General features: G+C 34.5%; 3 protein-coding genes across 5 annotated transcripts in view; all 3 read right to left on the bottom strand.

Annotated features, from left to right (window-relative positions):
* The window catches only part of LOC144849907 (uncharacterized), a 77,591-nt gene that overhangs the window by 45,923 nt on the left and 12,199 nt on the right, over positions 1-19,469 (bottom strand). For both annotated transcript variants that reach the window (XM_078707017.1, XM_078707016.1), the window contains exons 4-10: positions 5,301-5,552; positions 4,610-4,870; positions 3,955-4,059; positions 3,411-3,539; positions 2,872-2,994; positions 1,434-1,514; positions 866-991 (exon numbers count right to left, since the gene is read on the bottom strand). In XM_078707017.1, coding sequence (XP_078563143.1) covers positions 866-991; positions 1,434-1,514; positions 2,872-2,994; positions 3,411-3,539; positions 3,955-4,059; positions 4,610-4,870; positions 5,301-5,552 — 1,077 coding nt within the window. The remainder of the gene's footprint in view (positions 1-865; positions 992-1,433; positions 1,515-2,871; positions 2,995-3,410; positions 3,540-3,954; positions 4,060-4,609; positions 4,871-5,300; positions 5,553-19,469) is intronic.
* On the bottom strand, positions 6,144-8,965 carry LOC144850343 (uncharacterized). 2 transcript variants are annotated; one of them, XM_078707605.1, is made up of 4 exons: positions 8,801-8,965; positions 8,264-8,486; positions 7,833-8,045; positions 6,144-7,040 (listed from the first exon to the last, which is right to left on the bottom strand). In XM_078707605.1, exons 1-4 carry the CDS (start codon positions 8,816-8,818, stop codon positions 6,922-6,924), a joined length of 573 nt encoding a protein of 190 aa, XP_078563731.1. In that variant the 5' UTR covers positions 8,819-8,965; the 3' UTR covers positions 6,144-6,921. The 2 variants fall into 2 exon arrangements, with proteins under 2 accessions (XP_078563731.1, XP_078563730.1); XM_078707604.1 differs by lacking the exon at positions 6,144-7,040 and having other exon boundaries at positions 7,553-8,045.
* LOC144850473 (uncharacterized) lies at positions 8,932-10,561 on the bottom strand. The gene is made up of 6 exons (XM_078707754.1): positions 10,379-10,561; positions 10,105-10,143; positions 9,534-9,590; positions 9,340-9,453; positions 9,110-9,151; positions 8,932-8,970 (listed from the first exon to the last, which is right to left on the bottom strand). Exons 1-6 carry the CDS (start codon positions 10,391-10,393, stop codon positions 8,932-8,934), a joined length of 306 nt encoding a protein of 101 aa, XP_078563880.1. The 5' UTR covers positions 10,394-10,561.

Here is a 19,469-nt window from a genome sequence, read left to right as displayed (position 1 = left end):
AGGGGCAAGAAGAAAGAGTGCCAGTTTACCAGTAGGTCACACAAATCTAGTTTCAATCAAGTACCAAAAGCAAAATTGTTCATTTTGACACAAACATTGATACCTAAATAAAGCAAGCCGTTTGTAGAGCTACAAAATTTGTCCTAAACAACAAAACACTGCATTCCTTTTCCTTCATTTTAATTTTATTCTAAATCACAAAAATAAGATCATTTAGGCAGAGTTTAAAGTATGCTGAACCTAACCACCATCAACAATTTACCAGTTCTAAATTTAATACAGTACTGTTATTATAAATATAAAGAAAACGTTTAGTGAACAACAGAGCAAAGCAAATACAGCCAGGGAACTACGGTAAATACTCTTTGAGGAGGTTGCAGGGTAACTGCTCAAAGTGATACCAATTTCAACATACTGAATAGAATATATCAGGTACTGTACTTTCCAGTACAGTTTCCTTAAATTTGTAACACTTTGATGACATCTTTATACATTATGCAAAAGCATGACCTCTAAAGTCTAGAACTCTAAAAATTCAGTAAAATTAGTAACTGTAAGGTAACATTATAATTCTTAGCAATTAAAATTTGAATTACAAGGTAGGTTTAAAAGGCAATAATCTATATAGGAGCTTTATTATTTTGTTAAAATATAATTTATATCAGCAAAATCTACAGTATGTTTTTTAAGTATGTCCATCCATTTTTTGGTTCAAAGAAGATAAAAATTAAATTGTCTCAAAAAGTTTCCATAAAGGAAAATTCATTGTAAAAATTGAATGGAGGTTCTCAACTTGGGAGGTCTGTTTACAACACTGCAAAATACACTTTGATAAATAGAACACTAATGATACTGTAGAACTCACTGTTGTCAACTGTTGTGTTAAATTCACAATATACCCCTTCATACCCATTAAGACATTCACAAGTCTCTGTATTATTAACAACCTGACATATACCACCATTTAGACATGGTGGGGTACATTCTGAATCTGAAAATATATATAATCTAACAAATTTTTAGCTCAGAAAATACATTTAGTATAACTTAAAACAAATAAAAATAAATTGGTTTAAACAAAAAAAAAGATTGATAATTAATAGACTTGGCATGTGAAAAAATGTAATTTGCATGCCTTAGTTAAAGTGCTCAAAATGCACTCAGAAAATACTGTAGTATAAAACAAAATTTCACTTAAAAAAAAAAGGTTAATTTTAATTAAAATCTTTTTGAAAAGCTATCATCAATTAATGTTAAGAGGCATTGGTCTTGGATTAAAAATAAGCTACTCTTAGTTGTGTTATTTTGCTTTTTTAGTTTCCGTATAGTTACTGGGTATACAGATCATTCAATTAATGGTTTTTAAGAGATGCATGGAATGAATACAAGCAATGGAATGACAAGTTGAATAACATAATATAATGTGTACAGACCAGTAGGAATGCAAATAAAATCACCATCAGGGCCAATAGTACAGTTTTGTCCAGTTTCACATGGATTAGATTCACATGGACCTACAAAATTTACCCACAAAAAAGATAATTATTTTTCCAAATAAACAACATAAAGCACACAATAATTACGAATGGTTGTACTGTATAGTATGTTATGGGCCAAAATAATTTAAATACAATGCATTTTAAAGAAATAAATGGTTCCTGTAGCTTATCGGACAATGGATAGTCCAATAAATTGGCAGCGTGATAATTTAAACTATACATAATAATAGACAAACATCGACAATTTGAAGCAATACTTGTACACATTTTGGTGCAAGCATGGTTTATGGAAGCAGTCACCCTACCCATGATAGTATGCAACAGCAGCAACAATGTATTTTAATTAAATGAAATGAGCAAATATGAAATATGGTGGTCAAATACAGTAATCCAAAGGGGTGTAATCCTAATCTTTCCTGGTAATCGCTAAAACCTTGTTACAAAACTATTAATTCATTACAGATTCTATCTGAAATACTGTCATAGGCATTTTCAGTCTGAGAAAAGTTATGGTATAGGTTTTGTTGCTTCAGTCCAAGAGAAACCCCAGCAGTGACATTATTAATGATTAAAACTAAAATTAGCAATTAACACAAAACAATAACATATAAATGGATAATGGAGTGAGTATATGTTGGTTCTTCAATTCTATAGAATTGATTTATGTTACTATATGTCTTCTGGACTGAAAAAACCTCACAAGCTATATGAGTGAAATCTGCGCTGAACAGTCAGCATTATAATTTATATAGCAATTTTTGTGTAAAGTAAACAAGGTTATGGAAGCAGTCACCCTACACATGATAGATAAGTTAACATTAACCCTAATACCAGTAAGTTTACCTTTGTTATCAGCTGCAAAGGAAGACACATTCACCATTAACAGCATAAGAGCCTAGTTTGCTACTTTATGTTTGATATGCTACTATACAGAGTTACAGTAGCTCACACATTTTGACCAAACAGCAAAACATCCAGTGCAATAAATTATATTGATTCTCACCAAGTGTACTAACAAATAAAAATAACAACATGGTGCCAATTCTAAAGGTAGGTATGACAGCAGTATTACTGAACTAAACAAACCCAACTGACATGCCTGTCATCTAAATAAGCATGACCGCATGCTCCACTATACTTTGTAGACTTTCAAAAACCCAGTCTTTGTTAGTGTACTGTAAATGAAAGCATGTATCAACAAAAGCAGTGAATGTCTTATGTTAGATAAATACATTAAATAAATGAGAAAGTAGCAACATAAAAAATGTAAACACAAACAAAATTAAACAAAATAGGCAATAACTTCAACAGAACAAAAACGGAAGCTGTACAGCCTAAATTGAACTATAAAGTCACTGTATGTTAAACTCACTAGGAATCTCACTTTCACAGAATGTCCCATTGTATCCTGAGCTACATTCACATGTAAAGTTACATTTTGTAGGGTTGCATGTTCCACCATTTATACATGGTGTGGATTCACAATAATCTATATCTACAGTATTAAAAGATAAATTATTACCTATATGGTATGATCAGTATAAATTTGTTGGGTTATTACTATTTATTAGGTTTGACATAGTACAGTTACCTATTTTTTGTCTCTATATTCATAGACATTTAATCAAATTACTATTAAAACAATGTAACTGTAGCAGTTTTATATTTAGTTCACTTACAGTAAGTTAAAAGTGCTATATAAACCTTCATTTTATCATTATCATCATTATTATTATAAAATTATAAATCTAATTGTTACTATAAACCTCCAAATTATTTGAAGGTAATAAATTATTATAATACTTTTGCCAAACACCGATACTGTGAACAGCTATTATTAAATATTAGTCTGAATGAGCCAAATAATTTACACTATTTAATTTTTGTTTACAGTTATGGTCAAGTACTCACTTTCACATTGACCTGATGTGATATTCATTTGCCTACATTCTCCACATGTCCAGCTACATGAACCATTACCACCATAATATAGAATCTGGTCTCCGTTAATAATGTCACAACAACCCTCATAAATACAGTCTAATTATAAATGAAATCTATGCCTATTTCAGAATATTTACTAACAATGAAATCATTATGCCCAATTTTAGACATACGGTAATGTGTTACTGTTACATAATTTAAATATTCTTTTCACATAAAACGTTGGTTAAAAAACTAGCATTGAATTGCTACACTTAAAACAATCTTGTCCTATTTTATTACTACAGTACTAAAAGTTCCAGATAATTAAGACTGCACTTTATTGGCCAACATATAAAAATCAAACAACAGGAACATGTCATTCATATTTGACAAATGCCATTATTTACAGTCCATATTGAGTACTAAAAAATGACTTTTGTGTTCACTTTTCACATTTTATGATATGTTACTATACACAGTATCCTGCAGATACATTGCTAAGTAATACAATACAGCATTTCAGACTCACACATGCAGTTTTCTCCATAAAAATCATTTGTACAATTACAAATGTAACTGTCTTCATTAATTATACAAATTCCAGCATTCTCACAGGGTTCATCTGAACAGGGATCTATAAAACCATTACCAGTATAAATAACATTTACTAATTAAATTTATCTACAGTATAAAGTAAAGGTTTAAATGGTTACATCTTTTTTAGATGGTTTAGATGAAAAATGTTTGTGTTGTGTAAATATGTATTTCCATTTGGTAAAACATAACTCAATGGTGGTATACAATAATATAGCTATCCCAACTTTATGTACAGTAGTAGTAAACCAAAATACTTTTAAAATATGTTAATAAGTTAGTCATGAATGTACAACAAGTTATTACAATATGACAAGTAAAAAAAGATGTTCACATAATGATTTGAGATTTTATTATGAGGGGCTTTCATTAACTATTTTTTCAACAAATATATTTAATTTTATACTGTGTTAAATAATTAAAGCAAAACAACCGCTAGATATGTTCTATATCAACATTTTTATTTAATTAAACATCCTAGTTTTAATTTCAAAATATTGAAACCAGTTCAGAGGAGGTCCACTTTTTGAATTACTTAAAAAAGTTTAAATTAATTCAGATGTTTACAGTAGGTTAAAAAAAAATCTTACTTGTGACAGTGATAGTCATATTATCCGTTGTAAATCCCATGCAATTTGTAACATTCACTATTATCATATATTTTGTCGTCACTTCAACTTCTGGTGCGTTGAATTTTAATGTGCTCTTACCATCGTCATATTCTATATCAGGATCAATGGTCCATTCATAGGTGAAGTTAACAGGATTGCAATTTAAGGGTTTAAGCTCAATATTAAGAGTTTTTTCAGACTCAACAGTTTCATCCTCAAGTTTATGAAAATTAGGTTCACCTAGGGAGTAAAAATAATGGTAAACTAATATTGATAAACCAAATGTATCATGAGATTTCTAAAGGTTGTGATTAGCCATTGCTATTTTCCTGGGTTTCTTCATTTGTGGTATATCGTTACAGTACTACATTGATTCAGATCAGCATAACTCTACTAAGATTAACATTAGTGCATGTGAACATACTGTAGTTGTTACTACATCTAGTAGCACCGACAACTGTCATGTTTATCTATTTAGTAATATAATAAATAATATATAAATATTTTCCAAGATAGTCTATTCAGTGCTAGCTAACATATGCCTACTAATCTTCCTTTGTTTACTTTCACAGCATTGTAATATAGTTTCTGACAACAATTTCTTTTTTTCTCAGCTTACACTATTCTGTTTTTTTTACAGTTAATATAAACATGCTAATTTTTTACTTACAGTGATCTATTTTAATCTCTTCACTTTCCATTGGGCCAACAGTGTTATTAGCTATACATGTGTAGTTTCCATTGTTATCTTCTGTTGCTTTACTTCTTGTGTGTGTTAGCATTGTTGATGTGGTATTTGCTATGCTGGCCCCATTATGGTAGAGATATAATTTAGGTTCAGGGATACCCTCTCCAGAACATGCCAATGTAAATGAACAATTATCATTTGAATCTTCATTAACAAACTTGACTTGACCATTATCTTTAAGGTAAAAAAAATTATGATTATAAAACAGAAATTAACAATAAAATCTTTCATTTTGTTGATGCACAAAAATAGTAAATATTAATCTTAAAATTATAAATAATATTCAACATAACTTTTAAAAACTTGTATATTGCTGGCTAGTTAGTACACAAGAAATACAGGAAATATTAATACTTTTCAAATTCAATTCAAATTAATTTCTTACTTATCAAGTCCAGCCCCTATAACAATAACATAACAACAGTTACAATATTGTAATAATAATAGGGCAATATAAATGATTTTTTCCTTGTTTAAATAGCTTTTTTTAATGAATGGGAAATAAATATATATATATATATATATATATATATATGAATCCAAAGGCAAATTACTGAAAAATGACAATGCTGTGGGTATCAGTGGCTGGATCTCAATGGAGATACAAAAAAAAAAAGCGAAAAGCTAAATCAAAAAACAGCCAGAAAAGTTAGCAGAGCTTTCGAGCAATACTACCCCACTAAAAAAATCACCGGGATCCCGGCCGGGATCCCGGTGGGATCCCGGCCGGGATCGTGAAAATTCCCGGCGGGAAAAATGGTCGGTATTCCCGGCGGGATAATATCGAAATCCCGCAAAAATCCCGTCCAATATCCCGATCTTTAAACGGGATTTTAATCGGGATTATCGGCAAAACGAACTTGATTTTTAGCGGGATTTTAGCCGGGATTTTAGCCGGGATCCCGTCCCGACGGGAAAAATGGTCGGTATTCCCGTTCCCGACCGGGATCCCGCCAAGAATCCCGCCGATGACCGGGATTTTTTTGAGTGATATTTGTCCGGGATTTTAGACGGGATCCCGTCCCGGCGGGAAAAATGGTCGGTATTCCCGTTCCCGACCGGGATCCTGTCAAGAATCCCGCCGATGACCGGGATTTTTTTGAGTAAAATTTAGACGGGATTTTAGACGGGATTTCAGCCGGTATCCCGTCCCGGCGGGAAAAATTGTCGGTATTCCCGTTCCCGACCGGGATCCTGTCAAGAATCCTGCCGATGACCGGGATTTTTTTGAGTTATATTTAGACGGGATTTTAGTGGGATTTCAGCCGGGATCCCGTTCCGACGGGATGTATGGATTTCCGCCAGAGACTTTTGAAGACGTGCGTTTATTTCCTGGCTCGGCCGACTCAATTGTATAAATCGTCGTATACCTACGATCGTCCTTTTGATTTCAGTAGGCCCTATTTCAACCATAATTGGTATTCGGACAGACGTCAATGAAAGGACTAGATGCAAAAAAAAAACAATTCAATTAATTAACAAACAAAAAGTGATCACACTGAAATATCATAAACAAACAAAGTTTATTTTTCCTTCTTTTTTTTCAGATTTTGTATTTTTTGTTACGGATTGCCCGAATCTTATCATTTAATTTTTTTACTACTTGGTCCCACACTTTATCTTTTTCAACTTCTTCGACAGGATAGACGTTGAACAGGTAACCTGAAAATTAAATATAGACAAATTTAGTTTATTTGAATAATAATAACAGCATCACATTAAAAAATATATATATAACCATTTAGAGTATTAAGGTACGCCTACGGTGGAACGATATTTTTATAGAATGTTTGTTTTTATTTTTGTATCATTATTCTATTTCACAATACCATTATTCAGTTGTTTTAGCAATGTGTTGACTAACAAAGTTAATTGATTAATAATGTTGAGTTTACTAACAATCGTACGTTGTGTTGAATAACAACTTTACTTTTTTATAATTATGACGCGCATTATGTTACGTTGTGCAAATAAATTGATAAAAACGTTGAGTTGATGAAGCACTCAACTATGTTAGCAGTTGATTTTCAAAGAACTGTAGTTATAATATTAATTATTTGTTGAGTTGCGTTATTGTTGAATTGAGGGTATGACGCTATTGGTTTTCCAGCTGATGAGTGCAATACTGCACTCCTGCATAGACAATGCATGTGTCGTATGCAGGAGATCCGATCAATAGCCACCTCCATAACATTAAGGATCGAAACAGCCGTCATCATCATTTATATTAGGTATTCTATTGTAAATAAACATTAGAATTATATGCTTATTATTTTTAAATAGTGTAATTTAATTTGAAAAACAAAAACATTCAATACTGGCGATGATGATGGCTGTCCTGGGATAAACCCAGTTGTTTTTTATGTGATCTTTTGATGACTTCTTTCATTTTAGCAAATGCATTATATGAAAAAAATTTGGGTAAGTATTTCATTGCATAAAAAACGTACTCACTTCGTAATGCCTTTCTTTTTGCTTCGTCCATCTGGACGTTTCCCTTCCCGTGACCATAAATTGTTAACTTGTTGTAGCATTGCTCTTTGGTAATTATTAATTCAAGTGAGGATAACGCCAGTTTTTCAATGCTGTTCGCAAACATTTCGCATCGTTTAAGCGACTCCCTCTCCACCTTAACCCCATACTTGGCGTTACCCAAATATGTCATATCTGTTAACAGTAAAAACCAACATTCTCAAGGTTTATAGAGGAACACACAATAAGAAATAATTAGGGGATATTGCCATTGACTATATAGGTTTAACTCCGCCAACATGCGCATGTGCCCATAATCTAAGACAAGAATGCAAATTGTATAGTGAATTATCTTTGCGCACACGTATTATAAATGTAGCGAACTGGATGTAATTTTTTTTAAATACACTTACCATCTAAAGAGTTTTCGTTCTCCATGGCACTTTCGATGAGCTGAAGAGTAGGAGGTGGTGGCGGCAGCGGAAGAGTAGGAGTCGATGGCAGATGAAGAGTAGGAGGTGGTGGTGGCGGAAGAAGAGAAGAAGGACATGGTGAAGAAGGAGATGGTTGAGGCAGAAGGGGAGCATGAGGTGGTGGTGGGATGAGAGAGGGTAGTGGGGGAAGAGGCTTTATGCCCTGAAATAAATATAAAGAATAAATATAAATTACGTAAAATTTTAATATACAGTGAGATAGTTTCTATCTTTACTATCACACGATCCCTCAGTATTATCCAATTTTGTGAAAAGTAAGTGAAAATATGGTTTAATTTTGACTATATATTGTTAGTAATTCATGCTTCAAGACATCGGACTGTCCCCCAGTTTGTCAATAAAAGAATAAGTAAATAATAAATAATCCTTGTTGATAATAAATTACCAGAGAGTAATGGAAAAAAAGTAAGGCGGAATTGTTGGTAAAATTATTTTTTAACTTCTTGGTTTACCTACCTTATACACGGTTCGCATACAGTTCCGACAACTCAGCAGTCGATCCAACTTATAATTAATGCGATTCTGCCCCTCCTCAATCTGTAGTAGCTATGGTAAAAATGAGCAAACAATAATTTAAAAATAATTATCTAAGTATCTAATTTCCTTATTCTCCAGTTCAAATCACACTATTAAAATAATTCATAAAAACTGTGTAAAATACGTGTCAGTACATAAAAAAACTATGTTACAAAATAAATCAATAAATATAAAAATTAAATAAAATGAAGTTTTGCAAAAAACAAAATAAACATGAATTAGGCCTACCTTTTCCATTATTTCGTTATGTACTGTCCGGTCCACGACAGCCTGAAAAATACCGGTACCAAAACTTAATAATAATAAATATTCACAATAAGATAGTGATAAGGATGCGGTGAGGTATAGGATCAACCCTTGAAGACGTAATAATAATAATGATAATGATAATAATTAATAATAATAACAATTAATGTTGTTTGTTATTTTACATGTTTTTTTTCTTGATTTATTATTACCTCTTCACGGCTTAAATCCCCAATTAACTCGGTGGTTGTATGTTCATTATACGCCCTTCTGGCCTCGTCCACGAGTTTTTTTTCTGTTAGTTGTTTTTTTCGTACAACGATTGCCTGAAAATAAATGTATATTAAATGATAATTATATAGTTTAAGCTCAATTGAAATCAGATGCATTCTATTATATAACTAACCTCTTTCTCTATAATTGATTGTTGCATTCCCTCTTTCATCTTTTTTGTAGTTGTATTCTGAAACGAAAGACGTAGGCCTACATGATAAAGACATAATTGAAAGATTAACATTATTATTTTACATTACATACTTACATTATTTATTTATAACTGCAACCATAACCGTGGATTAAAACTCCTCTATATACATCGTTTTACCTCACGAGTGTGGTTGCAGATAAAAATAAAATAATCAGACCTATGCGGAACCAAGGTTGCAAAGATAAGAATTTTACCGGTTATATATAAGTCTCCAGTTGGGTGCTGTTTAATGAATTATTATTATTATATTTCATAAATTTATATATAAAACCCCTATGCATGGAATGTACCATTTTCCGGAATAAAAATTTTTTTTTGACAGTTTAAATTTAACTATAAATAAAACACATTTTCTGTAGGCTAGGCAAGCGCACCTCCGCGCATATCTCTCAGCCGACGCCGCAGTGTATATGATGAAGGGACCGTTATTAAAACGTTTGTATACACAATGTTTAGGCTGATACATCGTGTATGTAATATAGCTACTGACCTCGTCCTCGCTTGATGTCTTTCTCTTCACATTACTACTCTGAAGGTTACAAATAATACACATTCCAATAAAATTACAATAAACTACAACCCAGTGGTCTGAATGTTACAAAATAATGTATTTTAATTAATTAATTTAGTGTATAGGCCAATATTACGATATCGTGGTAACATTTTGCGTATTAATAATAATGATAATAATAATAATAAAATAATAATAATAGTTAATAAAAATAATATTAAATAATAATATTAAATAATAATAATAATAATACCTCATCTCTACACATTTTTTTGTTTTTGTTGCGGATTTTCTCCAACAACTCCTTGCGTCTTTCCCGTGTATGTTCTTTGTCGGAGACCTGAAAATGTTTAGGCCTATATGTAAATAATTTGACTAGGCCTACATGTATATTAATAGGCCTATGTGCTTTGCTATTACCGTATTTATTCGAATAAACGCCCCGTTTTGAATAGACGCCTCTGTCGAATAAACGATATTAATTATTATAATTTGTCCATATCTAGGAGGTATTTATTTGATTGCACTATACTTTTGCCATATTATACCCACAACAAAAACTCCTCCCCCGAATAAACTCCCCCCAGACAATAAACTCCCCGGTATTTATTTGATTACACTATACATGTTTCCATTACACCCAAACAAATAAACGCCTCCCACGAATTTTTCGGAGACCCAAAATTGTGTACATACTACATGCTTGAGCAGTCGCAGCCAATCAGCGTCGAGTAGTTTAGGGTAGGCTTAAGCCAGTTAGCGCCGAGTAATTTAATGACGTCATTATTTTTTCTGAGTTGAGCCTCTATCATTTGTCCAAACTAATTGCCAATCAGCGTCGAGCATTTCACTGACTTATCATTAGTTTTTCAAACTTTTCTCAAAAAACAACTTACCATCACATTTTTGACCAACTTCTCAAATTCTGAGCCTCTTAATATGTCTGAAAATGCTTTTTTCATTGTTGAGTCTAAATATAAAATAAATATAATGTTGAATACATCAGAATCGTATAAATAAGCCCCTATATGTCCCACTGAAAACTTATTGATTAATTATATTGTTAAAACTTCAATCCCGGTCGGGATGACCGGGATCCCGGTGCGTCGGGATACCGGTCATCCCGACCGGGATTGCAAAACTAGCTTAGGCCTAGGCAGCTATCGTAGGCCTACCTCTGCATAGGCCTAGTCTAGCCTATTTCATATAGGCCTAGGCCTAAAGCTTATTTAATATTTAAAAAAAAGAAAGAATAGCCTCTAGCCTAGGCCTAGCTATAGGCCTAGCCTAGGCCTATTTATTTTAAATCGATGATAAAATATTTTGGTCCATAAACAGAGCATGTAGCCTAGGCGAACCTACATATAGGCCTAGACTGGGGAACTAAAACTCCTAGGCTAGGCCTAGGCAGCTCCCGCGCGGGGGGTACGGTGTACAACAGTAGGCACCACCTACCTCCAGTTCTTCCAATCATCCCTTCCTGGATCCCAAATCCAGGGCATCTCGCCTTTACAATAGTGCCGACATTTAATGGCACTTTACTGATGATAGCTGACATTTTCAAGATGTTACCTGTTATTGGCTTATCCTTGTGCCATATCATTAATACTATAGACATTATGGTAGTGTAGGCCTAGTTTTATTAAATAAAATCTCTTGTTCGTTGAAGAATTGAAGATCAAGAATGGCGGGTTTGAAAAAAAAAGTTCTGGTTTGATGATCGAGGCGGGAAAGTCTTGGAAAATGGCTGTTGAAATAATTGATGGAGTAGGGGGGAGGGGGTGGTTGAGGGGCGCGTGTAGAAGTTTTATTTTGTATGAAATAAAAATGTTATAGTTTATATTGTATTATTATTATTTCTTTTATTCGTAAATCATAGAGGTTTGAAATGATGGGATTTAAAAATGAGGAAAGGTGGTGGAGGGGGGGGGGGGGGGGGAGATTACAAGGGTGATTCTTGTAATCTTTTTTTTTTCGTTGGCCGGACGTACGTGTATGTTCGGCAAGTAGATCGCGTCGTATGTTTAACATAAAACAGAAGGATCGAAGAAGATTTACGTATATATATATATATAGATCGACAGACTAGAGTAAGTTTTATTTTCATTCACAGTTTACTGATAGTGAATCGGCACCACACAAAGTAATTTAGTTACATGTTACTAATTGTAGACGTATATGTGTGTAGTGCATGCAAGCAAGGAGAAGGCTGGCGGCGGCGGCGGCGGCGGCCGGCCCAGTCGATTACGCGCGTTACGATCATGACGTAACACTTGAGAATACTGTAGTATCCATCCGCGCCTCAGCGCTTTCTCAGATCTCCCCTATTTATTCCCTCCACACCAATCCCTGCTCACTAGTAAAATAAGGGCAGGCATAATATTCAGCTTATATATATAGGTATACTAGCTAATGAGATGACTATAAAACAATTTAATACTGTAATGTGTTCCCAGATGCCTTCTTTATGAAATTAACATAGATTAGACGGTGGCCTATATAAAGCGTGTTTTACAAAATGTTGATAAAAACCCATTTTTTGTTTTAGCCATGTCAGAAAGTAGCAATGATGACTTTGATTCGCCAACAAAGTCTAAAATTAAAAAGTTCCATTCTAAACACTTCGGCTTTAATGCAAGAAGGGCTCGATATGCTGCTACCAGACAGTTCAAACGCAAACAACCAACAAAATCAAGGCCACCTAAACACATCTCTTCGACTTCTGATAGTAGTAGTGAAGATGAAATAATCTCCCCGGCACCGGTCGGCAGTTCTTCTACTACTACACCAAGTCATAGCAGCACGTCTGATGATACTGGCAGTGACTTCTGGACAGAACCAACTTCCAGTAGCTCAAACAACACCCCTTTTTTAACCAAATTATTTCAAGGATCTGATCATTCTTATATAAGCCTGTATACGTCGATTTTATTATTTGTAATTAAGCACTCACTCACGCAAGCTGCATATTCTGATTTACTTTTGCTGATTTCTTCTATTCTTCCTTCAACATGTAACATAGAGACATCACTATATAAAAACAAACAAATTATTAAACGGAACACTAATTTCAAGGAACCAACACCTAATTTTTATTGTGAGAGATGCTATAAGGAGTTGGCAAATAAGCTTAGCGTTTGTCCATGTGGAGGTTCGTGTCTCTCATTCCATCATCTAAGTCTTGATGACCAGCTTAAGGAATTGTTTGCAGGTAGGCATAGCTATGGTTTTTCGATATATCATTCTAATTACAATCGTTTAAAAATAAAGTCAGCAAATACAGTCTCAACGTACGATGTTTGATATCTTAGAATATATTTATATTTGGAAATAAGTCTATTTTATCATTTAACCATAACGATATATTTTACGGAAGCACACACTGTATTATAATTATATATTTTATTATAGATAAACAGTTTTGCGACATGGTTATGACAAAGAAAGTCAACAGAGATACCATCGAAGACATAACCGATGGCTCAGAATACCGCCGCATTGCCCCAAGTGCCTTAGGGAGCAATGAGACATTCATAACATTTACTCTAAATACAGGTATTAACAATATTACAGTTTTTCGTATTTAAACATTCTATTACCAACACAAAATTGTCATCATTCTCATTTATTTTTATTTTATTAGATGGTGTGTCAATTTTTTCATCGTCGATGAAAACGCTATGGCCAGTGTACCTGGCAATAAATGAACTACCAGTACAGCTCAGGTACATTATTAACTTTTTTTTTTTTTTTGGTTTACAAAATGAATCGGAACCCGTACCTACCCCTATTCACGTACACGCTACTGGAGGCCTCTTTATCATACTGTATTTCTATTACCGGTTTGACATATTTAACAAATCATTATTATTAGGTTTTCAAGAAAGTATTTAATGCCATGCAATGTGTATTGCCAGTCTCAAAAGCCCAATATGCAAATGTATTTGAATGACCTGATGAAAAGAATACTTAAGTACAATGAGGGTGAGACACTTTTATTCTTTGCTTTACATAACTTAATTAATAATAACAATTCACCATATTACAATCAGTAATTACCGTATTTATTCGAATAGACGCCCTCCTCCCCCCCCCCCCCCTTTCCACTTGAATAAACTCTCCTCCCTTCTCTCAAATAAATGCCCGGGGGCCATTGTTTTTTGTTCCTCAAATACACGCCCCGCCACATGCATTACACACAATATTTGTAGTAGAATTCATTGACTTCCATGATCTACAGTTTGACCATGTATTTTTTATATAATTTTTACTGTATTTTATCCCATATTTATATTATAATTGTGTTGTATTTTTTCATATTTAGGACGAACTTATTTGATTATTAATCAGGTTACCATATTATTACACAAAAAAAACGCCTCCCTCGAATAAACTTCGAGAACCACCCCCCTCACCCCTAAAAACCTCCCGGGCATTTATTCGAATAAATACGGTATTTATCAAGACGACGCAGCAATTGCAAAACAATACGAGAAATACGTTGGTGGTGAATTTGAGTTTGAAATTATAATTTTTTTTGATGATTTAATATTCGCAGGTGTTTTAATGCAAACTTATTATGGAAACCGTCTGATTAAAGCGCGTCTTTTGGCTACATGCTTAGATCTACCCGCTAGAGCTATTGTATCGAATATGAAACAATACAACGGACGATTCGGATGCAACGTATGCCTGCAGGAAGGTTCTACGGGAGCAACACCGTTACATCGCTTTTATCCGTATAGAGCCACCAATGCACTACGGACGAATGATGGATTCAAAGAAAAGTCGCAAATGGCCGCCATGAATGGAGAAGCAGTACGTTAAGTTCTCATTTTGTTACCGTGCTAATAAGAAAAAATTAAAAAATTGTGTTTTTTTTACCGTACCGTACTTATCTATTGCAGGTAAGCGGCATTAAAGGCGCATCACCCCTCATGCTTCTTCCGTATGTAGACATGACGGCAGCTTTTCCAATCGATTGGATGCACTGTGTGCTCCTTGGCATCACGAAACAATTGCTAAGACTGTGGCTTGGCAAAGACTCCAAAGGACAATCCTTTTACATTGGAAATAAGGTTAGTTGCAACATTTTGTGTAGGTGAACAATTTTACTGGACCAAAAGGCCAGGGATAGGCCCACTATTATATTGGCTTTTGTGAAAAACTGTATTTTGTACAATCAAAATATAATTTATGAAATATATATTATAATTGTATTTGTTTAGATTGCTCTTCTCAACGAGCGACTTTTGGCGATAAAAACGCCTAAATTTGTCGCCCGACGCCAAAGAAGTCTGGACGAAAGCCAGCATTGGAAAGGTAAGATTAAAGAGATTAAGGAATTGCAACATGACAATTATTGTTTAATTATTTTATTTTAATCCATTGAATACCTACTCATTGTACAGACCAGACACAACACACAGTCACGAACAGCCGATTGATCGAATTTGACCAAGCAAACTTTAATTTATGTATTATTAATTTTATGATACTTTGGATTTAAAGCTTCAGAATGTCGTGAATGGCTCATTCACTTTTCGATACCTGTTGTAAGAGGGATATTGGATCCAATGGCGTACGTCCATTACAGTTTACTGGTATCGGCAATTTCTACTCTTGCACAGGAATCTATTACGAAAGAACAACTAATATATGCTGACACATTACTGACGGACTTCTGTGCAATTTTCCCCACAATCTATGGTAATTTAAAACATTTAACTTCTCTACGAATAATATTTATTTTATGCTGTGATACTCTATTTGAAACCCTGATTTTTTAATACTGGGTAAAAAGTACATTTTAAAAATGGCTTACCGTACTGTTTGTTGGATGGAATTTTCCCATTTCAATTATATTTGTGAGATTGTATATTGAATTTTGATATCCTAGGTGAGACTAAGCAAACAATGAATGTGCACCAACTCACACATATGGTCCATACATGTGAACGGTTTGGACCGTTATTTGGTTTCTCTTGTTTCGGATTTGAATCGATGAATTCTTTCTTAAAGAATATGGTCCATGGATCAAATTTTGTAACTGAACAGGTATGTAAAACATTTATTTAAAACAATTCAAAACAAATCAATTCAGACAATTTATATTAATTGCATAAATATTTAATGATTTAATTAATCAAATTATAATATTCATCTAACGAAATATAGCCTAAAACATAAACCGAATTCTTTACATCATTTAAAATTACTTAGTGATAAAATTCCCACAGATAACGTTCGCTGCCAGCATGACCAAGGCCTTGCCAGCATTGGTGTATAAACTGAAAGAAGAAAGCAGTACATGTACGAAACAGCTGCTTGATAGATTGACAGTGAAATATATGCGGCAGTAAGTTTCCTGTTTTGCATGTTAATGTTATTCGTCAACATAAATCTAGACATGATCATTGCATAATTCTCGAAAAAAAAATGAATTTCTTTTATAAATTACAGAGATAAAGAACCCGATGTGACAACGGTACTAGGGAGAGGTGTGCCGATGACGGGTACCAATTTTCGATACCTAATTGCAGACCTCCGTCATGTGACGACTTTCAAGCGGCTCCAAAAGGGCAGTGTTGTATATACTTGCCAAAGCGAGAAGAGCAAGACGAAAAGTAACTGCTGTGTCGTCTTTCAATTAAATGATGCCTGGGCAGTTGGAAAGATACTCACGTTTATCACATCCACAACATCCACTCACTGCATCATACAGACGTACACATCAGAAGGATCGTTATTTGATTTCAATCAAATAAGGCATGCTCAAATACGTGCGTATGATGGCAGAATATTATGCCATCATATCCAGAAGGTCAAATCATCGTCAACAGTACTCGTACCAGTGTCACGCATTCTTAAGCCGTGCATCTTTATGCATATTCATGATGACACGTTTGTGTCGGTACCACCAAACTTGTTGGAACATGACTAGTGTAGTGCTAGTAGTATGTGGTGGGGTATGCGGGTTATTATAACCTTAGTGGAGTGACGTCCCTACCCGCAAGATGCATAGTTATTGTAAATAATGGCGGGGTATGCGGGTCATACAGACCTTAGGGAGTGACGTCCCTACCCCAAGATGCATAGTTATTGTAAATAATGGCGGGGTATGCGGGTTATTATAACCTTAGGGAGTGACGTCCCTACCCCAAGATGCATAGTTATTGTAAATAATGGCGGGGTATGCGGGTCATACAGACCTTAGGGAGTGACGTCCCTACCCCAAGATGCATAGTTATTGTAAATAATGGCGGGGTATGCGGGTCATACAGACCTTAGGGAGTGACGTCCCTACCCCAAGATGCATAGTTATTGTAAATAATGGCGGGGTATGCGGGTTATTATAACCTTAGGGAGTGACGTCCCTACCCCAAGATGCATAGTTATTGTAAATAATGGCGGGGTATGCGGGTCATACAGACCTTAGGGAGTGACGTCCCTACCCCAAGATGCATAGTTATTGTAAATAATGGCGGGGTATGCGGGTCATACAGACCTTAGGGAGTGACGTCCCTACCCCAAGATGCATAGTTATTGTAAATAATGGCGGGGTATGCGGGTTATTATAACCTTAGGGAGTGACGTCCCTACCCCAAGATGCAAAGTTAGTTTATGGTATATTGGCCTAGATATATGAATTTTAAATGGCAAACAAAATAAAAACTGGGTTTATTATCCCAGGACAGCCAAATCATCATCATTATTCAGTGTTTTTTTTTAAAATTTGCTAAGATCTAATTAGTTTGTACGGTATGCCGTATCTTTATAAAGAAATAATTATATCAATGATGATGACGGCTGTTTCGATCCTTAATGTTATGGAGGTGGCTATTGATCGGATCTCCTGCATACGACACATGCATTGTCTATGCAGGAGTGCAGTATTGCACTCATCAGCTGGAAAACCAATAGCGTCATACCCTCAACTCAACAATAACTCAACTCAACAATTTTAAGTAATTTAATTATTTTACAAAAGATAATTCAACTGATAAAAATGGGAATAATGTAATTTCGTCATGTTATACAAATAAATTCATTTTTGATCAACTGAAACAAACATGTTAAAAATAGTGGTGCTTAACCACGTTATCGACATTTATTCAGTGAAAAGATAACACATAACATACTAAATATATAGAGTAACAGTTAATGAATTAACATTGATAATCAACTCAACGTAAACTTGTTAACTCAACATCAATATATTCAACGTAGCATTGGTTAAATCAAATCAACTCGTTGTTAGTATTAATGAAGATGATATGTTAAATGAATAATAAAATATGTGATTTAAATGATCAAAGTAGCCGTGGCGTGCGTCGCATAAAATGGTGGCACATAAGGTAGGCCTACTATTGTCAAAAAAGATGCAGCGGAGCTAATTTGATCATTAATATAAGTGGTATTTAAAACAAAACACAATTAAACTATTCAACGCAAAAACATTTATCAACACTACCGGTAAAAATACATACAATTTACAGATGAATTCTGTCTGTTACGAATGTGGTATACCGAAATGATCCCAATGACTAATTCCGAAATAGACGCTTTCAAATAACTTAGATTGTGGCAGACGACATATCCTATTCTTATCTCGCTAATCGGTGGGATTCCAGACAAATCTCATCGTGATGTCGCTAAATATAAAAAATACAATTTCGAGACAAAATCCATAATTTGCACGTAACGTAACGTAAAATCCCAAACAAATCCGTCTTCCCTAAATCAACTGTCCCGATCATATGATAAATCCCGCCGTATCGGTGGAATCCCAAACAAAAAAATCCCGTTCATTCAGAAATTGCGCTAAAAATCTCGGTTAACCGACGGGTCGAGCACAAGCAAAATCCAGCCTATCCCATACTAGTCCCATAAATCCCGCCGTGGCGACGGGATCCCGAACAAATCCCGTTCATTCAGAATTTGCGCTAAAAATCCCGGTTGACCGACGGGAGCTACAAACAAAAATCCCACATATCCCAAATTAACTGTCCCGATAATAATGATAAATCCCGTCGTGGCGGCGGGATCCCGAAAAAGAATCCCGCTCATCCAGAATTTGCGCTTAAAATCCCGACAACCCGCCGGGATCCCGAAAAAATCACGATTATCCCGAAATTACGATCCCGATCCCGATGATAAATCCCACCGGGATTCGGAGATCCCGACGGGATTCGGAGATCCCGACGGGATCCCGTCGGGATCCCGTTTTTATTTTTTATGGGGTAGCCCTTCATCAGTGCAAGTGTATATATATATATATAATCAGTGTACCATGTCCTGCATACCTGGCCCAGCCTATATATTGTGCCAGTTCTGCGGTACAT

This window comes from Antedon bifida, chromosome 8, assembly GCF_963402885.1.
Source record: "Antedon bifida chromosome 8, ecAntBifi1.1, whole genome shotgun sequence".
Classification (NCBI taxonomy): domain Eukaryota; kingdom Metazoa; phylum Echinodermata; class Crinoidea; order Comatulida; family Antedonidae; genus Antedon; species Antedon bifida.
Note: the sequence above shows the minus strand (reverse complement) of the source record. Positions and strands in the feature narration are given on the sequence as shown.

What these genes read in the sequence shown, in the direction of transcription:
- LOC144850343 (XM_078707604.1), bottom strand. An exon ending in GAACGAAAACTCTTTAGATG is followed by an intron (nt 8,046 to 8,263) that starts GTAAGTGTATTT and finishes TACTGTTAACAG; the next exon opens with ATATGACATATTTGGGTAAC.
- LOC144850473 (XM_078707754.1), bottom strand. An exon ending in GGGATTTAAGCCGTGAAGAG is followed by an intron (nt 9,152 to 9,339) that starts GTAATAATAAAT and finishes GGTATTTTTCAG; the next exon opens with GCTGTCGTGGACCGGACAGT. An exon ending in ATAACGAAATAATGGAAAAG is followed by an intron (nt 8,971 to 9,109) that starts GTAGGCCTAATT and finishes TTATTTTAATAG; the next exon opens with TGTGATTTGAACTGGAGAAT.